The sequence below is a fragment of the Dryobates pubescens genome, chromosome 15 (assembly GCF_014839835.1).
Source record: "Dryobates pubescens isolate bDryPub1 chromosome 15, bDryPub1.pri, whole genome shotgun sequence".
Classification (NCBI taxonomy): Eukaryota; Metazoa; Chordata; class Aves; order Piciformes; family Picidae; genus Dryobates; species Dryobates pubescens.
In genome coordinates, this window is record NC_071626.1 from 18,514,034 (window position 1) to 18,532,402 (window position 18,369).

Here is an 18,369-nt window from a genome sequence, read left to right on the forward strand (position 1 = left end):
AGAAAAAGTTCTGCACCATGAAGGTGGTGGAACCTTGCAACAGGTTGACCAGGGAGATGGTTGAGGCCCCATCCCTAAAGACATTCAAGGTCAGGCTGGACAAGGCTCTCAGCAACCTGAATCTAGTGAAGGATGTCCCTGCTACCTGCAAGCAGTTAGACGGGATAACCTTTGGAGGTCCCTTCCAACCCTAGCCATTCTATGCTTCTTTGATCAAGAGCTACAACAGAGCGAGTTCAACATTAAAAACTTTGGTAATATGGTTTTCTGAAACAGGAATTACTCTCAAGTAATTCAAAGCCAGGAGTGCTAAATGCTGAGAACGTTTTGCTCAGGACTTACACATCTCCTTTAGACACATCACCCCCAAAGGCCTCCAAGCTTCCCGATGTAACGTTCATTCGGACAAGCATCTCTTTTGCTGAAAGTGGCAGAGGTTTTGGTTACACAATTGAGAAAGTGGATTTTTCCAGAATAGAATCAAAGAATAAAAAGCTCTGTACCTTCAGAGGTGTTTTTATGCACTTCCATGTTTGCTGTTGGCCCCTCAGTGGCACTGTCTTCCCTGAAACAAGGAAGTATCAAGAGTCACAAAATCACGACTTTGGAACCTTAAAAAGCTTTCAGCCAAAGCCCCACAATGTGGTCACAATATCCTGATACCACCTTTGTTCCAGGTCAGGGAAGGCACAAGCCATAGGAGCCCTTTCTACTCTCCTGTTTTCACAGGAGCTTTTAGTGGGTAGATTGATAAAAAGCTATTACCATTTTCCCTTACAGTCCTCAATCCACTCTTTCATGACAGCATGAAATGTTCCCAGGTCCATGGAGACATCCTTCTTATCTGGGTCAAGCATTCTGAACAACTCTTCAATCCCATTGTCTTCCAATCCCCGACTAGTTGTGTGTCTCAAGTAATCAACTATCTTGGAAACTGCTACTTTTCCTGAAACAGACACAGGTGTTGATGCACCACACTCTGAAGTCTCGTAACAACAGCTGTAAAAGAGCATGCTGCTCATCTGCACTACTGTGTATTCAGTCACACTCAAGAGCTGTGGATATGCAATTGATCCCTGCAGATCTAAAGTTACCTAGGAAGGAACAGTTTAGAGCTTGGCTTTTCCAATAGCCAAGTGTGAAAGTCCAGTTCACTACTGTCTGCTCAGTTCAGACAACCAAACTCAACACGTGCTATGATACTACTTTTCCTTTCTCTAATACTTTCAGTTATGGCTGAGGACTATTCAGAGGAATTGTGGTTTGCTCTGATGTTTCCTGAAATTATCTTTTCTGATTAAAAAAAAAGAAAGAAACAGTCATTTCCAGCAAGAGGCACACACATTTATCCTGCATCTGCCACACATACAGCCACCCAGCTAAGGGAACTGGTCACTCTAAGCACATCACAGATTGGCACATCTCAGGAATCATAACATGATCCTGGCCTTGAAAATGTGTGGAGAGAAGAATAAAAAGAGAGCAAGGAAAATCCACTGACAAACCTGTACGCTCTACGTCACATGCACAGAAGATAGTGGTCAACAGGTCTTCTTCAGAGATCAAGCTGACATTATCCATGCTGTCAGACTCATAACCCAGGGAATACTTCAGTCCTATGAAGAGAAAGTTTGTTACTGCCCACAACCACCAGTTTTTATTTATGCATGGTAATTTTCATGTGCTGCAGCTTCTAACTACGATATTACACTTGTTACAGCAGCAGCACCCATCACACACCACAGCTGGGATGACATTTAAAATGTCTGTTATTTTTAAGAGGATTAAAAAACCAAAGCCAACCAACCGGCTTCCTCCCCTCAGCCGAATAACACCGGGATCCGTTCACAGCTGGAGTCCCCAGGCTGGGAACTGGTTCATGCATCTACTTCTACACATACATTTTTGGCTGTTCCTTTGCATGAAGTAAACATACAAACCACAACATTTTAGGAGGCCAGTTATTTCTTCTCTTTTCCCTTAAGACATACTGTAAAGAAGCCATCACCATCAGATTAAGTGAACAATCCCTAAAGAAAAAAACCCTAACAACCAACCAAAAACTCCAGTGTAAAAACTGCACAGACTAAATAAATAACAAAATCTCTTATCCACAGAAAGGAATGAGTATATTTGAGAAAGCTTAACTTGGCTCATTACTTCCTCACTGTTTACATTCACACTAATGTTTTTTAGAGACAATTCAGAGAACATTTCATGGCAGGTACACCCCCCCAGCAAAGACCAAAATCTCTCAGCAAAGAGGAGTGTGCAACTCCTTCCTAGGCAAAGAAGTTTCACAACATCATGGTGATGACTGGTCCCCACAAACCTTGGCCCAGCCATGTGCCAGGGAGGTACATGCCTAGGTGAAAGAACACGAAAGGTAATGCCCTTCAAACAAGCCCTCAGCAGTGAGGAAGCTGACCACATCTGATCACAGATCAGATTTGACCTGGGTGTGAACAGAGCTCTGCTGGAGGACAAAGCAGTGGGGCTATAGTCGGGGATCCCCTTGGATTGGGATGCTAAGGAAGCACCTTTGAATGTTGAGAGCCCTCACGTGCATTTTGGATTATCACTCCTTCAGTAGTATTAAATTCTGTTTAACCAACACCTGCACCTGGAGCATACTGATATTGTTTGGAGTGCTAAACAATTTTGATTGAAATAAATCCCATGCTTGAGCACATGCCTTCTCAGAGACTGATGAAAACAGCTCTGAAAAAGCAGACGAATTAAGCAAAAAAGGGACACATGGCCCCTTATTAAAACAGAACGGCACGTGGGGCTCCAAGGCCCAGGAGCCCACACCACTGCCCCCAGGCAGGAGCCCAGAGGCTCAGGGTACTCCGAGGCAGGCTTTAGTGCTAGCTGGGCAAAACCGAACCCGAGTGCTTGGAGAGTCTCGAAGAAAGGGGCAGAGGGGATCTCTGAAGTGCTAAATGAGCAAGGGGGGTTCTGGGGTTCTGCAGTGCTGCGTGGCAGGCTGCTGGGCCACCACCCGCTCAGGTCCCCAGGTGCTTGCGGGCTGCGGGCGCCGCTCCCGGGGCACGCGGCGCTCCTGTTACCGTTAAGCTAAAGGGCTTGTGGGAGTCGGCGGAAGGGGCGCAGGAAGCCGCCTGCGTTGAGGCGAGGTACGCGAAGGGGCTGCAGGCCGGTTTCAAAATACAGGCGGTGTCCTTCCGAGAGAGCGGGCTGCGGGCTCCCAGCGCCGTTAGCGCTTTCCGCACAGCCGCTGCCGGGACGCGACACGGCGCACTACTGCCGCGCGCCACCCGCGCGGCGCAGCCCGGCGGCGGCATCGGCGGCGGCACCGGCGGCGAGCGGAGCGCTGAGGGGCGCCGGCCCCGAACCCTCCCTTCCACCAGCTCCTGCCCGCAGCCTGGGTACATCGAGCCACGCTGTCGGTCTGAGAAGCGCCCGGGACATCCTGCGCTGTCTTTCAAGGGCAACCCATGGGTTTACCCGGCAACCCGTGAAGTCGCTCGGGGGGAAAGGTGGCGCACGAAAGGAAAGCGCGGCACCTGTACCCCCCGGGCAGGGAGTTTCGCAGCACTGCGAGGTGAACAGAAGCGGTTAAACTACACCTTGCACGCAGAATGGGAGGGACGTGCGGAGATAATCTAGTCCCATCCCCCTGCTGGAGCAGGGTCGCCCGATCAGGAATGCGTCCAGGTGCGTTTTGAAAGTCTCCAGAGGAGACTCCACCACCTGCCTGGGCTGCCTGTTGCAGTGCTCCAGCACCCTCACAGCGCAGACGTTCCACCTTAAGTTAGAGTGAAACCTCCTGTGCTCTAGCTTGTATCTGCAGCGTCGTGTCCTATCGCTGTGCTCAACTGAGAAGAGCCCAGCCCAATCCTCTTGGCCTCCACCTTCTATAGATATTTATGTGCATTCATAGGAACCCTGCTCAGGCTGCTCTTCTCCAGGCTACATAGCCCCAGCTCTCTGCTTCTAAGAGAGATGCTTCTGTCTCCCAGTAATCCTCATGGCCTTTCATTGGACTCTCCAGTAGCTTCTATATTCTCTTGACCTGGGGAGTTCAAAACTGGACACAGTACTCCAAGTAAGGCCTCACCAGGGCAGAGTAGAGAGGGAGGAAAACCTTCTTGGACCTACTGACCACCTTCTTAATGCACCCTAGAATATCATTGACCTTCTTGGCCATATGGAGTTTGGGCCTCCCATTGCACGTGATGAATACCTGCCAGTTGTCTGCTTACTAATGTATTCGCCTTGGACTCACAGGAATATGTATATAAGTCAAGGATTCTTAATAGATACAGGGGCTCAAATTAGTGTTTTAAGTAAACAGCAAGCTGGTAAGTTAGGAACCAAACCATCAAGGAAGGCATTAACCATAATAGGTGGTGTCAGGGCTACCTATGGCCAAAGCCGACGGACATCAGACAATCAGTTTTGCATTAATGGTTTAGTATTCTACCCATTCCTGCACATACTCAAAGTGACAGTGTGTCACATTTCACAGCCACAGAGGCGCAAGACTGAGCATAAGTAGGAGGCATGAAACAGCTGTTCCACAGACCACATTATCCTCAGGCCAACAGAACAGTCAAACCAATGATTTAAGACACAAGCTGTCATCTTGCACCACAACTGGGATATGGAGTTGACACAAGCAGCCTTTACTACTGATAATTAATGGAGAAATTACAAAAGCTGAGAAATCTGAGCATTTTGTCCTAAAAGACCATTGATGAGTGAGAGCTCTGTACTTAACAGCCAAAAGGACCAGCTCTCATTGAAAATACACACAGGCAAGCCTGTCACTGTAAAACTGCCCACCACAGGCTTTGTACACATGGCCCTAGCAAAACCCAGAGGCTTACATGCCTGGGAAGCCCTGGATGGAAGCAGAGACACCTATATCCTAGCAACCAGCAGATAATCCCTGACTTCTAGCCACCAAGACTGGTTTTAAAAGGACTGAGGCCCTTCTCTGTGGTGTTCTGTTTTTGTTGATGGTTGGATTTCCGCCCCCCCCAGGAAAATGGAAAAGCAGATCCCACTAGTGTTCCTGCTGGCAGCAGCAATAGTGGCCAATGTGGATAATCAGGATCCTAATGGCAACATGGTAGTGAGTTAATGTAATCTCCCTAAACCTGGCATCTCCTAGAAGGATGCATGGGAGTATCGAAGCATTGTCATAGGACTGTTATGGAGGAGAAAGTGGATTTTTCCAGAATAAAAACAGAATAAAAAGCTCTATACCTTCAGAGGTGTTTTGATGCACTTCCATGCTTCCTGTTGGTCCCTCAGTGGCACTGTCTTCCCTGAAACAAGGAAGTATCAAGAGTCACAAAATCAGCAGGGCACAGGATTGCTTAACAACTTTGGAACCTTACAAAGCTTTCAGCCAAACCCCACAATGTGGTCACAGTATCCTGATACCATCTTTGTTCCAGGTCAGGGAAGGCACAAGCTACATGAGCACTTTCTAATTTGCTGTTTTCACAGGAGCTTTTAGTGGGTAGATTGATAAAAAGCTATTACCATTTTCTCTTACAGTCTTCAATCCATTCTTTCATGACAGCATGAAGTGTTTCCTGGTCCATGGAGATGTCTTTCTGATCCAGGTCAAGCAAGGCACATGACTCTTCAAGACCACTGTGATCCAATCTCCAACTAAGTTGTGTGTCTCAAATAATCACCTTTCTTGGAAATTACTGCAGTTCCTAAAACAGATACAAGAGTGAAGTCTTGTAGGCTGTTACAAGAAGCTGTAAAGAGCCTGCTGCTGCTCTGCACTAGTTTGTGTTCAGTTGCCTTCAAAAGATGTGGACAAGCAAACTGAATGCAAGAAGCAGAGAAGCAATGAAGAGACCACTGTATGTTAACTATAACCTACAGTTACAGACTGGCAAGGACTGTCCTCATATCCTCTAAAATTGGGTTTTATTTGCAGCCAGGCTACCAAAACACCACAGACCAGGCTTCTGTTAGGGCTAGGAGAAGAGGGAAACTAAATAGTTTATGTGGTGATTTGTGCACACAAGGGGGACTGACATGATTGCCTGCAGGGGCAGGACCCCAGACTCTATGACCCTAATGGATTTTCCCCCTGCTTAGTACAAATAGCAGCTTGCCTTCAGAAGGATATAGACATCACTGAACCATGTCTTCACTCAAACTGTGCATCAAAGAACAAAATGAAGCAACCTCCCCCTCCCTAAGAAGTTAGCTCCTGCTTTTCTTTTAGCTAGAAAAATACAACAGTTCTTTTCTCAAAAGCAGCAACCTCCTTCACTAGCAGTTAACACAAGTTTCCACTTCTATAAGCTTGTGAAGCAAGGAGGAAAACCACATGCAAGTATTACACTCCAATAGATAGCAATAGACAAACACTCAATATTTTACTTCAATGGGCTTGTTGCAAGCTTCCTGCATGGCAGCTGCTTGGCTTTATGTATGCAGAGTGGTTGTACAGATGGAAGAGTCAAGACCTCCAAGTTTGGTTTTTTGCCCTTGTTTCTGTAAGTAGTATTATTTACCTTAATGAATGTGTCCTTAGCCAGAGCAATGCCTAAGAAAACCCAACAATGGGAGGAATCTCAAAATAATTGTAGAGAAGGGACTGCTTTTTAATAGCTTGGCTGGTTTCTAATATTAACTCCTAAGAAATGCAGGAAGTTGAAACAGTCTTTTATGTTAGAGATGCAAAACAGCCTGTAAAAGAAAAAAACTAAACCCACTGCAGCTAAGTGTAAGTTATCTGCGCACACCTCAAGTGCACAAGAGCCTTCAAGCAGGTTTAAGGAACCCTCCACTGGAGACCATGAGGCCTTTTGTCTACAATGAGTGTTTAAATATTGCTTGTAACTCACCATTAAAAAAACCAAACCCCACAGCCAAAACCCCTGTACTTACACTAACACATGGGAAAAGGGCCTCCTATTTCTCTCTGGCAGAGACAGCACAGCTTAACAACAGCTCTCCTGGATGTTCCTCCCAAGAAGACCTACTAAATTAACTTTTCCCCTCAAATTAGTAGCAGGCTTATTTGCTGGAAAATCAGCTTTACAAGGTACATCTGCTGCTGCTTGCCACTCAGCTCTGAGGCTGAGCTAGGCAGTGGGTTGCAACCAGGTGCAAATCAAGCCTCAGTCTCCAGCTTTCTAGCTCTTCTTTTTTTAATTCTCACATCTGTCCTGGAGCTGTTAAAATGATTATGTTAAATGTCAGTGCATTCTGAAGTCTCCCTCCTAGCCCACCCTTAGTTTTAAAACAGGAAACTAGTGGGTCTGCCTCAACTCAGGTCCCTGGGCTGTTTCTCACTTCTATTAGCAGTTCTTTCTTACTTTGTCCACCTACTGCATGAGTTTAGGCAGGAGCAGGTATCTCCTAATTTCTCCTGTGACAGAAAATCCAGAAAAAGTTTAAATTTTATGGCTTTTACCACTTCTTAAAGGAAGGCAGGTACTGAAGTCTCTTGGGTTGATGGTGTATTAAAGCGCCTCTGTGTTGCTTAGCATATGCTCAGCACATGGTTCTGTGAGCTAGAAGTCTTTTTTTCATTAGGACTGTTAGCCAAGCCTTCCTTTTTGTATTACATTCTCAAATGAGATTTGCATATTAGCATGGGATCTTTAGGAGTATGCTGTACAAATAAAAGGAGATACAATCACAGAATCACAGAATGTTAGGGCTTGGAAGAGACCTCAAAAGATCACCCAGTCCAACATCCCTGCCAGAGCAGCATCACCTAGGGCAGGTCACACAGGGACACATCCAGGTGGGTTTGAAACGTCTCCAGAGAAGGAGACTCCACAACCTCTCTGGGCAGCCTGCTCCAGGGCTCTGACAGCCTCACAGGGAAAAAGTTTCTCCTTCTGTTCATGTGGAACTTCCTCTGCTCCAGCTTGCACCCATTGCCCCTTGTCCTAGCATTGGACATCACTGAGCTAAGCCTGGCTCCATCCTCCCCAAACTGCCCTCCACATCTTGACAAACATGAATGAGGTCATCCCTCAGGCTCTTCTGCTCCAAGCTCAAGAGCCCCAGCTCCCTCAGCCTTTCCTCAGCAGGGAGATGTTCTGCTGCCTTCAGCATCTTTGTGGCTCCGTCCTGGACTCTCACATAGTTCCCTGAGGTCCTTCTTGACCTGAGGGACCCAGAACTGGACAGAGTAGTCTACATGTGGCCTCACCAGGGCAGAGTAGAGGGGGAGGAGAACCTCTCTGGACCTGCTCACCACACCCCTTCTAATCCACTCCAGGATGCCAGTGACATTCTTGGCCACAAGGACACTTTGCTGGCTGATGGCAATGACATTGTTGAAGGAATACTGTTGCCTGCCTATTACCTCCTAATTGCACAACCAAACAGACTTCTCCAAACGATGAAATGACACCTCCCAGTCTGCCACAGGCCATTTCAGCACTCCTAGAAACAAAAAAGAAAGAAGTGCTCTCCAGCTGCTTTGTGATGGAGCCCCAAAATGTGGAAGTGAGCTGACATTCCTGTTTTGTGGGAAAACTGGCAAATAGAAGTGAAAACTTGGCAGCATTACCAAAGACCACAGAGCTGATGCAGTCGGTTCTGATCTGATCAGCAGATGGGTATTTTTGACTAGACACTTTTTCTTCCAGGAGTAAAACTGGTAGTAATAGAGAGGTAAAAGTTCTGAGATCAAAACAGTCCAGGTGATGATCTCTTCTCTTTTATCTCTGAGAGATTTATGTGTATGGAAAGACTTTTATCTTACCAATTTGAAGAGGAAACCTCTGACATTAAAACAGCACTCCTATTTTTTTCCCCCTGTCTTGACAGGATGTGCTGAAAACAGTTGATTACTGCTTATGATTGATCACTAGTATCTGGTTATTAGTGAAATATGTATGATTAGTAGTGAAAAACTCAGCTTGGACAAAATATAGTTATGAAATGCCATGAGAATGCATTCAACTTGCCTTATTTAGAGGCAGACTGTCAAGGCCTTGCAGTCAGATGTCTGGCCTTGTAAGGGGGTGTGTGATGGCAGCCAAATAAAGTCAGTCCCTTGGTTTCTCCCTGGGCCCTGGCCAGGCTCTGGGGAGAAACCAAGAGGAGGATGAAGTCAGAAGTTTCCACATTTAGAATCATGCAAAGTTGTTTATTCAATAATATCAAAGCTGATCCCTCTTGCATTGGTTTTTGGAAGTCTCACCTGTGAGTGGATGCATTGCACAGGACCTCCCAGTGGCCAGTGTTAGCCTAGATGACTTTAAAGGTCACTTCCAACTCAAACTATTCTATGACTGTATAAGTTAGAGCCTGTTCTGATAAATAGTACTGAAAACCCTGTTTGTGTAACATAAAAAGGCTGACATTAAATGTATTGATGGATTTCATGTAAGGTTTGCCCAGTCAGCAGCTTTTACAAGGCAAATAGAGAACTGGGACACAAAGTTCCCCCCAGTCTGAGTGGAACATATGGAGTCAAAGTCCAAAGTCAGAGCCTGAATCAAACCTATAACTGAGTCTGGGAGAACTACCCCTCTACCTTTGGTACTAGTCAGTGTAAAGTATATTCTCTTCACAAGGCTTCTCCTGTGGTAGAAAAAACAGGAAGTGTTTGGCCCTGAAAATAAGCTCTGGTCCTCCTACCACTGCAATGAAACAAATTAACACAGAATAAACTGTGAACACAACCTGCTCAGACCCTTCTGTCGGAACTGGAGAGAAGGAGAAGAGAATGGGAGGCACAGAGAAAGATTTATGTTGTTGCCACACTGTCAAAAGACAGCTTTGGCTTTTCTTATCTTTTGAGTGTTTTGCAAAGTTTGAGCTGTTCTGAGTTGCTGTCTCCAGAACCTGGCTGTATTGCCTGGGCCCCACTCACCTCCTGGTGGTGATTGGGGCTTGCTTGAGGCTGCCTGGGGGGCTGCAAGGAGCTGAACTGAACAGGTCAAGACCTCAAGTGTCTTCTTGTTGGATCTTGACCGTGAGCTCAAGAGACCCAAGACTTGCAGAGAAGCAGCTGAAGGGCAAACAGGATCCCTACAGCGCCTAAACCACCACTGATTGCTTTTGGTTAGAAGCTGAATGACTCCTACAGAGTTACAGGAAACAGGACATGAAAGAGCCATGGTCTGTGTCTCTTCATTGGCTTCAGACAGCATTTTACACAGACATCAGATGAAACAAAGCAAATCTCAGACTGGATTTCCATAACGTTTGCTTGTTTGTTTGTAAAGGTTTTTGGTTTTCCTTTAAATCCTCTGTGCCTTTGTGACTTAGAGCCCTACATTAATTTATTTTTACTGTACCCAGTGATTCTAAATAGTTTTGGTGTTTAAAAAAGAAAAAAGTATTTCAACACCACCTTCCTGGAGATCTGTAAGAAGTCTGTATGCAGAACAAAGAAATCCAAGTTTGTCAGTTCTACTTTAGTGATTCAAAGAGAGTATTTAGCTCTTCCTGACTCTTCTTCTCCCTTCATAGCTCTTCCTTGTCATGATCCTATGAAAAGGTGGGCATTTCATTCTTCTGAGAAATCTAACCACTTCTGGGATGGCCTTTGGGACAAGATTTACTTGCAAAGAGCAACAGGAAGCAAGACTTTGGGAAGGCAGGGTAGGTACTGAGCGTGTTTGCATTGACTGAAAACCCCACGTGGATGTGTATGGGCATATGCAAGCTTGTACTCTTGAAAAATGAAGTAGACTCTAAGTGGGTTATGGATCAGAACACACTAAAAGATGACAGCTCTTCAGGCAGATGAGCTGTACATGAAGCACTCATTTTTGGTGCTGCCATTTCTCAGTGATTCACATAAAAGAGGAAGTGACTTTGGCATTTAATCAATGCCTTAAATGAGGGAAGTGGAGTGAAGCTTGCTGTAGCAGCAGGACCCCTTATTAGAAAGAACATAACCTACTCTTATTCATAAAGATGATCTAAAGGGCAGGGACTGCTTATCCTGATGCTGTAAATGATAAAAAGTCAATTTCAGGGATTGAAGTTCAGTGCTGAGGTGGGTGAAGAAGTTCTTGTGTGGGGTCATACACCACTGACTTGTGCGACGACTCTGTACCTTCCCCAAACTCTCCCTAAGGATCCAGGCTACAGTCTTTTGGCCTGTTTGTTTTTAAACTGCTGGTAAGGACAGCAGTGACCTGCTGCTTGCTCTTCAGTAAAAGGTGTAGCTGTTTGTTGTGTGTAGCTGGCCAGTAGGTATGTCAGCAAATATGATATACACTGTCCTGAGATTGCCATACACTCTCCTGAGATTTATGACCCTTGTCTCTGGTGCTTCTTCTCATTTCCTCCGTGCTTTCCTCATAGTTTGTTAAGTCTTTGGGAAATATATCTCACTTCTGTCTGGCAGATGAATAGCTCCTACCACAGTTTAGTTCTGCCTTGTACATAGATTCATAGATTCATAGAATGGTTGAGGTTGGAAGCGACCTTAAAGGTCATCTAGTTCCAACCTCCTTGCTATAAGCAAGGGACACCTCCCACTAGCCTCATCCAACCTGGCTTTGAACACTTCCAGGGAGGGGACATCCCCAACCTCCCTGGGCAACCTCTTCCAGTGTCTTACTACCCTCACTGTAAAGAGTTTCTTCCTAATATCCACTCTAAATCTGTCCTACTCAATCCATTCCCTCTTGTCCTGTCACTACAAGCCCTTCTCAAAAATCCCTTGCTGGCTTTCTTGTAGGCCCCCTTGAGGTACTGGAAGGTGGCTCTAAGGTCTGACCATGTTATGCCTGGAGAATAATCTACTACCTTTCCCAGCTCTCACAATGGCCAGCAATCTGGTATGTGTTACATTGTCCCAGGTCAGCACTCACCATCCATACTAATAGCTTGTTCTGGCTGTGGGTTATCGATCACCGAGCAAGAAGGTGATGTGTTGCAAATGCACAGGGCCGATGCTGATGTATTCAGAAGGTATTCACCTGGCTAATGGGCTGCATCTCCAAGTGTATCCATCTTTCAATCATTTCTCTACTTCCTACAAGACCACATGTTTCCCTCAGGAGTCATCAGAACCTTCTGCTCCTCCACTTGCAGGGCTGACAGGATCTCCCTCTGCCTTGCCACAGAGGGGAGGGCACCTTCACTCCGAAGGTTTAAAAAGGGACCCTCAAAGCTGTAGGAGATACTGTGACACATTATCCCAAGAGAAGACGACGAAAGATTTGCCACTGAACTAAGCATGAAGGTGAGTAAGACTCTTTGGGTGTGTGGGGAACATTTAGTTTGCAATTTATGCTTTTTCATGTGAGTAGAATACTCAGGAACTGCAGGGAGGGCTTCATAATTTTAACTCAGAAATGACCTGTGAGAAATAGACACAGTGACATCAGGGCATGTTCAGTATTTGAAACAAAATGAATTGCACAATGTGCTCTCAAACCCAGGATGAAAGAAACCCCTGTGAATCATAGAGGTTTTCTGTTGCCCACCTGTTACCAATAGATGAGTAGCAACATGGGCTGTGTGAGCAAACAGATGCACCTTGTTTGCAGAGGATTCGTGTTCCTTGGTCCCATTTGCATCTGCTGCAGAAGTGAACAGCTCCAACAACCAAAAACCCCTGTCTTGTGATGTCTGTAATCATGGTTGGTGCAAGTAGGATGCTGATCTTAAGAACTTTCTTTTCTTGAGGAAGCAGTGATCTGCTCTCCTGGTTGGTTGGCTTGATTGTTTGGACTGGCAAGTCCCCTACATTTGCTTGTTTCAGCTCTGTGGTTCGAGGTTTGGTAAAGCCAGGATATATTTTGTATCATTTACCTCCCTTAGTTTGTACATTATTCTCATTTCTAAAGGATATAATGCCCTTGTAAATAGGAGCATTAAAGTTGTTTACCTCCATAAGCTGGTGCCCCAGCATAAGAGGGACATGGAGCTGCTGAAACAGGTCCAGAGGAGGCCATGAAGATCATCAGTGGGCTGGAGAACCTCCCCTATGGAGACAGGCTCAGGGAATTGGGACTGTTCAGCCTGGAGAAGGGAAGGCTCTGGGGAGGCCTTGGAGCTGCCTTCCAATACCTGAAGGGGACCTTCGAGAAAGCTGGGGATGGACTTTTTACAAAGGTCTGGAGTGCTAGGATGAGGGGCAAAGGCTTTAAGCTTGAAGAGGGTAGATTCAGACTGGGTGCTAGGAAGAAATTCTTTCCAGTGAGGGTGGTGAGACACTGGAACAAGTTGCCCAGGGAGGTTCATGGATGCCCCCTCACTGGAGGTGTTCAAGGCCAGGTAGGGTGAGGCCTTGAGCAGCCTGGTCTAGTGGAAGCTGTCCCTGCCCATGGCAGGGGGGTTAGAAGTAGATGATCTTCAACGTCCCTTCCAACCTCAACCATTCTATCAATCTATGAATCTATGACAGCAGTTCTCAGCAGCATTCTTTAGAATGAATATGAGAATCAAGTCTGTTTGATTTAACGTTCATCCTCCCATAGGATCACACTGTACTGGAGCTAAAATAGCCATTGACCAAGAGGAGGTTTGGCAGTAAGGCAGGGAGAAAGGAGCTACTGGAAATACCCTCACATTCAGAGCTGAAGTTAAGGAGATCTGCCAATCTGAAAGGCTTTTCCTGTACCTTGGTGTTTTCTGTCATGCACAGGGACTGTGCAAAGTGGCAGCATCTGCAATGGCTCTGTTCCTGACAGTGTCCTTCATATCTTTCTGCTGGAGTGCACCTCAGGTAAACTGCTCCTGTAGGCTGAAAGTGCAGCATACATGAATGTGACAGGTTGGTGAGCTTTAAGTTATTTTTGCTGGTTAGGAAGGGCACACAGCACTGACATGCATCTTTCCTCTTTTCTGCCATGAAGGCTCATTTCCAAAGGAGAAACTGGACTCCTCAGGCTATGCTGTATTTGAAGGGTGCACGTAAGTCCCAAGCTCCTTCTGTTTTGAAGGGCTGACTTTTTCTACCACTGCACTATTCTTCATCTGCTTAGCTCCACACAACCAGTAAATCCTTCAGAATGCTGCGGAGCTGTAAGTGATGAGGCCTGCAGGACTGTGCTAACCAGTTATTTCTTCTTGTCTCTGAAATGGTGGTATTACTGGTTTTAGTTAGTTAGTTAGTTAGTTGTTCACTTATTTATTTATAAGAAATCAAAGAGAGCAAGTTCAGCACCTTGAGTATGCTGGAACACTGCAACAGGTTGACCAGGGAGGTGATTGAGGCCCCGTCCTTGGAAATACTGAAGGTGAGGCTGGACAAGGCTCTGAGCAAGCTGTTCTAGTGGAGGATGTCCCTGCTGACTGCAGGGGGGTTGGACTGAATGACCTTTGGAGGTCCCTTCCAACCCAGGGTATTCTGTAATTCTGCAATAATAACACACACAAACCCCCTGGCTCCAAATAGCTCTTAAGTGTAATTGAAAGAAGTTCTGGTGGCGTTTGTTTGTTTAATGCTTCAAAGTAAATCATGCACTGTGGCACTTCTGTGCTGATCTGGGGGTACATAGGGAGTAATGCCATTTGATTTTTTTGTTGTTTCTTTGTTCCACTCCCATTTTAAAGCAGAATTGTCCCTTTAAAAGGTAAGACTTAAGAGTCCATCAAAGAGATTGAAGGCTTTTGATCACACAGCAGTCATGAAAAGAGTGAGGGAAGGAGAGAAAATTCTTCCCTCTGTTCAGTTGCTGCAGCAGGTCAATAAAAATGCCAAGTGCTGAAACACCAATTGTGTGGAATGAAGTATGGATTGTGGTTTTGGTCATTTGGAAAGACCCTGGGATGGATTTATGCATTCTGTCTTTCTTATGTTTGTAAAAGTAATGCTTTAATTTTGTATTTTGAAAAGCAGGGGATTGTAAAGTAGCAATCCCTAAAGATTTGGGAGGTTGTTTTCACCCTTCTTCGCTGCTTTTGCAGAGGGACGTCGATTCATCTCTGATGAGAGCCAGCAAAAGAATCTGTATGGCAGGATGCAGCTTGGTGAGTTCATGTGCACAGCTGGGCAGAACACATCAGTCTGTCCTTAGTTTGTGGGAGAAATCTGTGGAAACTGGAGGTGATTTGGTTTCCTGTAATTATATTCAAGAGGTGACCCTGCACACGGCAGTGGGTTTGGGATGATCTTGAAGGTCCCTCCCAACCCAACCCAAACTATTCTGTGAAGCTAAGACTTCTTTATGATCTTGTCCCTGACATGATGTGTTTGTGGAGAGTGCTCTGAAACGTGGGGGTGCCAGCTGATGACAAACTCCCTATGAGCCATCAATGGTTGCTGGCAGCCCAGAGGGCAGCTGTGTGCTGGGCTGCATCCAAAGCAGGGAGAGCAGCAGGACAGGGAGGGGATGCTGCCCCTGCTCTGGTGAGACCCACCTAGAGCACTGTGTCCAGTTTTGGTGCCTCCAGCAAAGGAGGGACATGGAGCTGCTGGAGCAGGTCCAGATGAGGCCATGAAAATGATCAGAGGGCTGGAGAACCTCCCCTGTGGGGACAAGATGGGAGAGTTGAGAATGTTCAGCCTGGAGAACATAAGGCCCAGGGACACCTTAGAGCAGCCTTCCAGTACCTGGAGGGAGCTGCAAGAAAGCCTGGAAGGGACTTTTGACAAGGAGTTGTAGTGACAGGATAAGAGAGAATGGATGCCCCCTCCCTGGAGGTGTTCAAAGCCAGGTTGGATGAGACCTTGAGCAACCTGGCCTAGTGGAAGGTGTCCCTGTGCATGGCAGGGGGCTGGATGATCTTTAAGGTCCCTCCAACCTGAACCATTCTATCAATCTCTGAATCTATTAATCCATGCTGGAGAATGTTTCTGGAGGAAACAGAATGCTGTAGCAAAGTAAGGAACAGGTGAAAAAATAAAATGTTCTTCTTTACCTTCTAAGGGACTTCAGAATAGCCTCCTTTGGGAAAGCTGTGTTCGACCTTTATCAGGCTGGTTTGAGCAAACAATGTTAGGAAGGTAAAGGCATAACAATGTCTTTTTCTCTTTGGGTCTCCAGTTACAGAGATAAAAAAGGACAAAATAAGTAAATGCCAGCAGACACTAACAAACCATGCACCTCTGGTTTTCTGCTTCCAGAAACACGCAGCCAAAACACAAATCCTTTCTCTCTTCCTGAAGCTGTGGCGCTCCTCCTTAGCTCCTTATGGAAAGCACAAGAAGAAGGTAAATGCAAATTTTGTCTTACCCTGAGGTTTTTTATCAGTATTTCAGTTACAAACAGTGTAGTAAATTAATCTGAAAGTCCTGGATCTGAAAGAGGGATCATTCCACAGAGTGGAATGAAATAGGATATATATCTCCTCTCATATATGTATTACAGATATTAGAGTGAGCATTTACACAGACTAGAACGTGAAGGAGATAAATGGTAGTAGGTGAACTTTTACATGTTCTGATTTTAGTTTGGTTTTCAGATTTTTATTGGTTTGGATTTAAGGGAATGGCTATTTTGAACAGAATTTTCAAACCTCAATTTTCAAGACTCTGCTGGGGCTTCCTTTTCTGCATATTGTTTGCTTGTGAGACCCTCTGTTGCCTTTATTTCCTGGTGGAAAGGCTGAAAAGAATCCTAAAAAGCCCCAGAAAAGGAACTGTAGGATCACATCTGGCTCCTGAGAGCTCTGTGCCTTGCACAGCTGACAAAGGGTCCAAATGACATTTAGAGGCAGAGTCCTGAAAGCCTCAAAAATCCCTTCATTCACGTGTTCCCAGCCTTCCAGTGATACTGTCTAACCCTCCCATCTCCCTCCTCACTACCTGCTTCCTCAGCACCTGTCTCATGCTTCCACTTCTCATTTCAGAACCTCAGAACCCATGTTTCCCATTCGCAACATACCATAGTATCATAGTATCAGTCAGGGTTGGAAGGAACCACAAGGATCACCTAGTTCCAACCCCCCTGCCATGGGCAGGGACACCCCACACTAGATCAGGCTGGCCAGAGCCTCATCCAGCCTGGTCTTAAGCACCTCCAGGGATGCAGCCTCAACCACCTCCCTGGATAACCCATTCCAGGGCTTCACCACTCTCATGGTGAGAAACTTCTTCCTCACGTCCAGCCTGAATCTCCTCACCTCCAGCTTCATTCCATTCCCCCTAGTCCTATCACTACCTGATATCCTGAGAAGTCCCTCCCCAGCCTTCTTGTAGGCCCCCTTCAGATCCCCTGCAAAACCCAGCCCCTGAGTCAGGCTTAAATAACCTGTGTTGGCTGCTTCCTTTACACATCTTGCACCTCCTTAGATGAGAAGCCCTATCTTCCCCAGCTCCCTCACCCTGCTGTGCTGCTTCTTAGACCACCTTTCCTGCAAAGCCATTATCCTGAACCTCTCATCATCTGCTGCATACATCTCAGCTTACCAGGCTCAGACCCTAAAGTCTATGCTGTCCATGTGTTCTGTCTTTGTTCCTGTCCCTTCTTCAGGTGCACAGACTGTTTTTCAGAGCTGGGAGCAGGGAGTCTATGCAAAAAAATGGTGCTCCTCTAGACACGGTTTCTATCTTTCCTCTTCAGCAAACAGGGGAAATCCTGCATTTAAAATGAGGGAAATTATGATTATTTCTTCAGACACCTGCATCTCTTAGCTAGGCAGTCCCCTTGCCCCAGGCCTGTGTCTGAGCCACACCTCTCTCCTGAAAACTTTGACTGAACTTCCCTTTATCTACAGCTCTTTTCCCTCCATTGTGTCTTGTCTTAACAGCTGAAGAAGAGATCAGTGATCACCCTGGCTACTTGACAGACAAGCTATCAAGCTGGTGAAATACCTCAAGGTTCTTTAACATTTGTATTGCCCTGAGATCATGCCTTGTGTATTTCCTCCATCCTCACTTCAGTTCCCAAGGCTGCTGTACATATGCCTTGCAAAATTATGGATGCTTCAGAGTTATTAGAATGATTAAAATTCGTTTGTTCAGGTAAGGGCAGCATTTGTTAAGTTCCTGCTTTGTTTAGACCATTTTCTGTGTCCTACCCCCAACTTAAAAGACACTGTACCATCTTACCTGAAAAGATGATTAAAACTGGCTTTTAAAACAACTTCTTCATTAAACCCAGTTTTTCAGTGGTCACTTTTTACCACCTTCCCCTCAGCTGTATATTGAAGCCTTTTGATTTCTGGTGAAGGTAAATTCCTTCACCACTTCATTGCTGTCTGTGTCAGTTGCTGATGATCAATAAAGTCAGTCAGATATGAAACCAACCCAGCTATCTTTGACTGCAAAGCCAGTGATTATTTTTTGCAGGTTGTTTTTTTATCTGTTACTGCAGGGAACAGGCAGCACCACTAAGTCACAGCTCATTGCTGCATCAGTTACCCACTTACCTGGACAAGCTGGAGGGTGGGCCCAGGTGAATCTCACGAGGTACAACAAGAGCAAGTGCAGAGTCCTGCACCTGGTCAGAATAATTCTCTTATCAACCTGGGCTGGGGGATGAGGTG

The 18,369-nt window shown here is 45.8% G+C and overlaps 2 protein-coding genes across 2 annotated transcripts in view; one reads left to right on the top strand and one right to left on the bottom strand.

The window, feature by feature from the left end:
- IRAG2 (inositol 1,4,5-triphosphate receptor associated 2) overlaps positions 1–1,885 on the bottom strand; it is a 41,922-nt gene extending 40,037 nt beyond the window's left edge. The window contains exons 1-5 of the mRNA XM_054167606.1: positions 1,804–1,885; positions 1,506–1,616; positions 766–946; positions 504–565; positions 343–421 (exon numbers count right to left, since the gene is read on the bottom strand). Coding sequence (XP_054023581.1) covers positions 343–421; positions 504–565; positions 766–946; positions 1,506–1,616; positions 1,804–1,885 — 515 coding nt within the window. The remainder of the gene's footprint in view (positions 1–342; positions 422–503; positions 566–765; positions 947–1,505; positions 1,617–1,803) is intronic.
- Positions 1,886–12,169: 10,284 nt separating this feature from the next.
- Positions 12,170–17,874, top strand: SPX (spexin hormone). The gene is made up of 6 exons (XM_054167607.1): positions 12,170–12,175; positions 13,583–13,663; positions 13,794–13,851; positions 14,848–14,910; positions 16,007–16,093; positions 17,632–17,874. The coding sequence occupies exons 1-6, from the start codon at positions 12,170–12,172 to the stop codon at positions 17,688–17,690; spliced, it is 354 nt and encodes a 117-aa protein (XP_054023582.1). The 3' UTR covers positions 17,691–17,874.
- The last annotated feature ends 495 nt before the right edge of the window (positions 17,875–18,369 follow it).

Coding starts and splice junctions, on each gene's coding strand:
- SPX (XM_054167607.1), top strand. Junction 13,852..14,847: donor GCTGTATTTGAAGGGTGCAC/GTAAGTCCCAAG, acceptor CTGCTTTTGCAG/AGGGACGTCGATTCATCTCT. Junction 14,911..16,006: donor GTATGGCAGGATGCAGCTTG/GTGAGTTCATGT, acceptor TTCTGCTTCCAG/AAACACGCAGCCAAAACACA.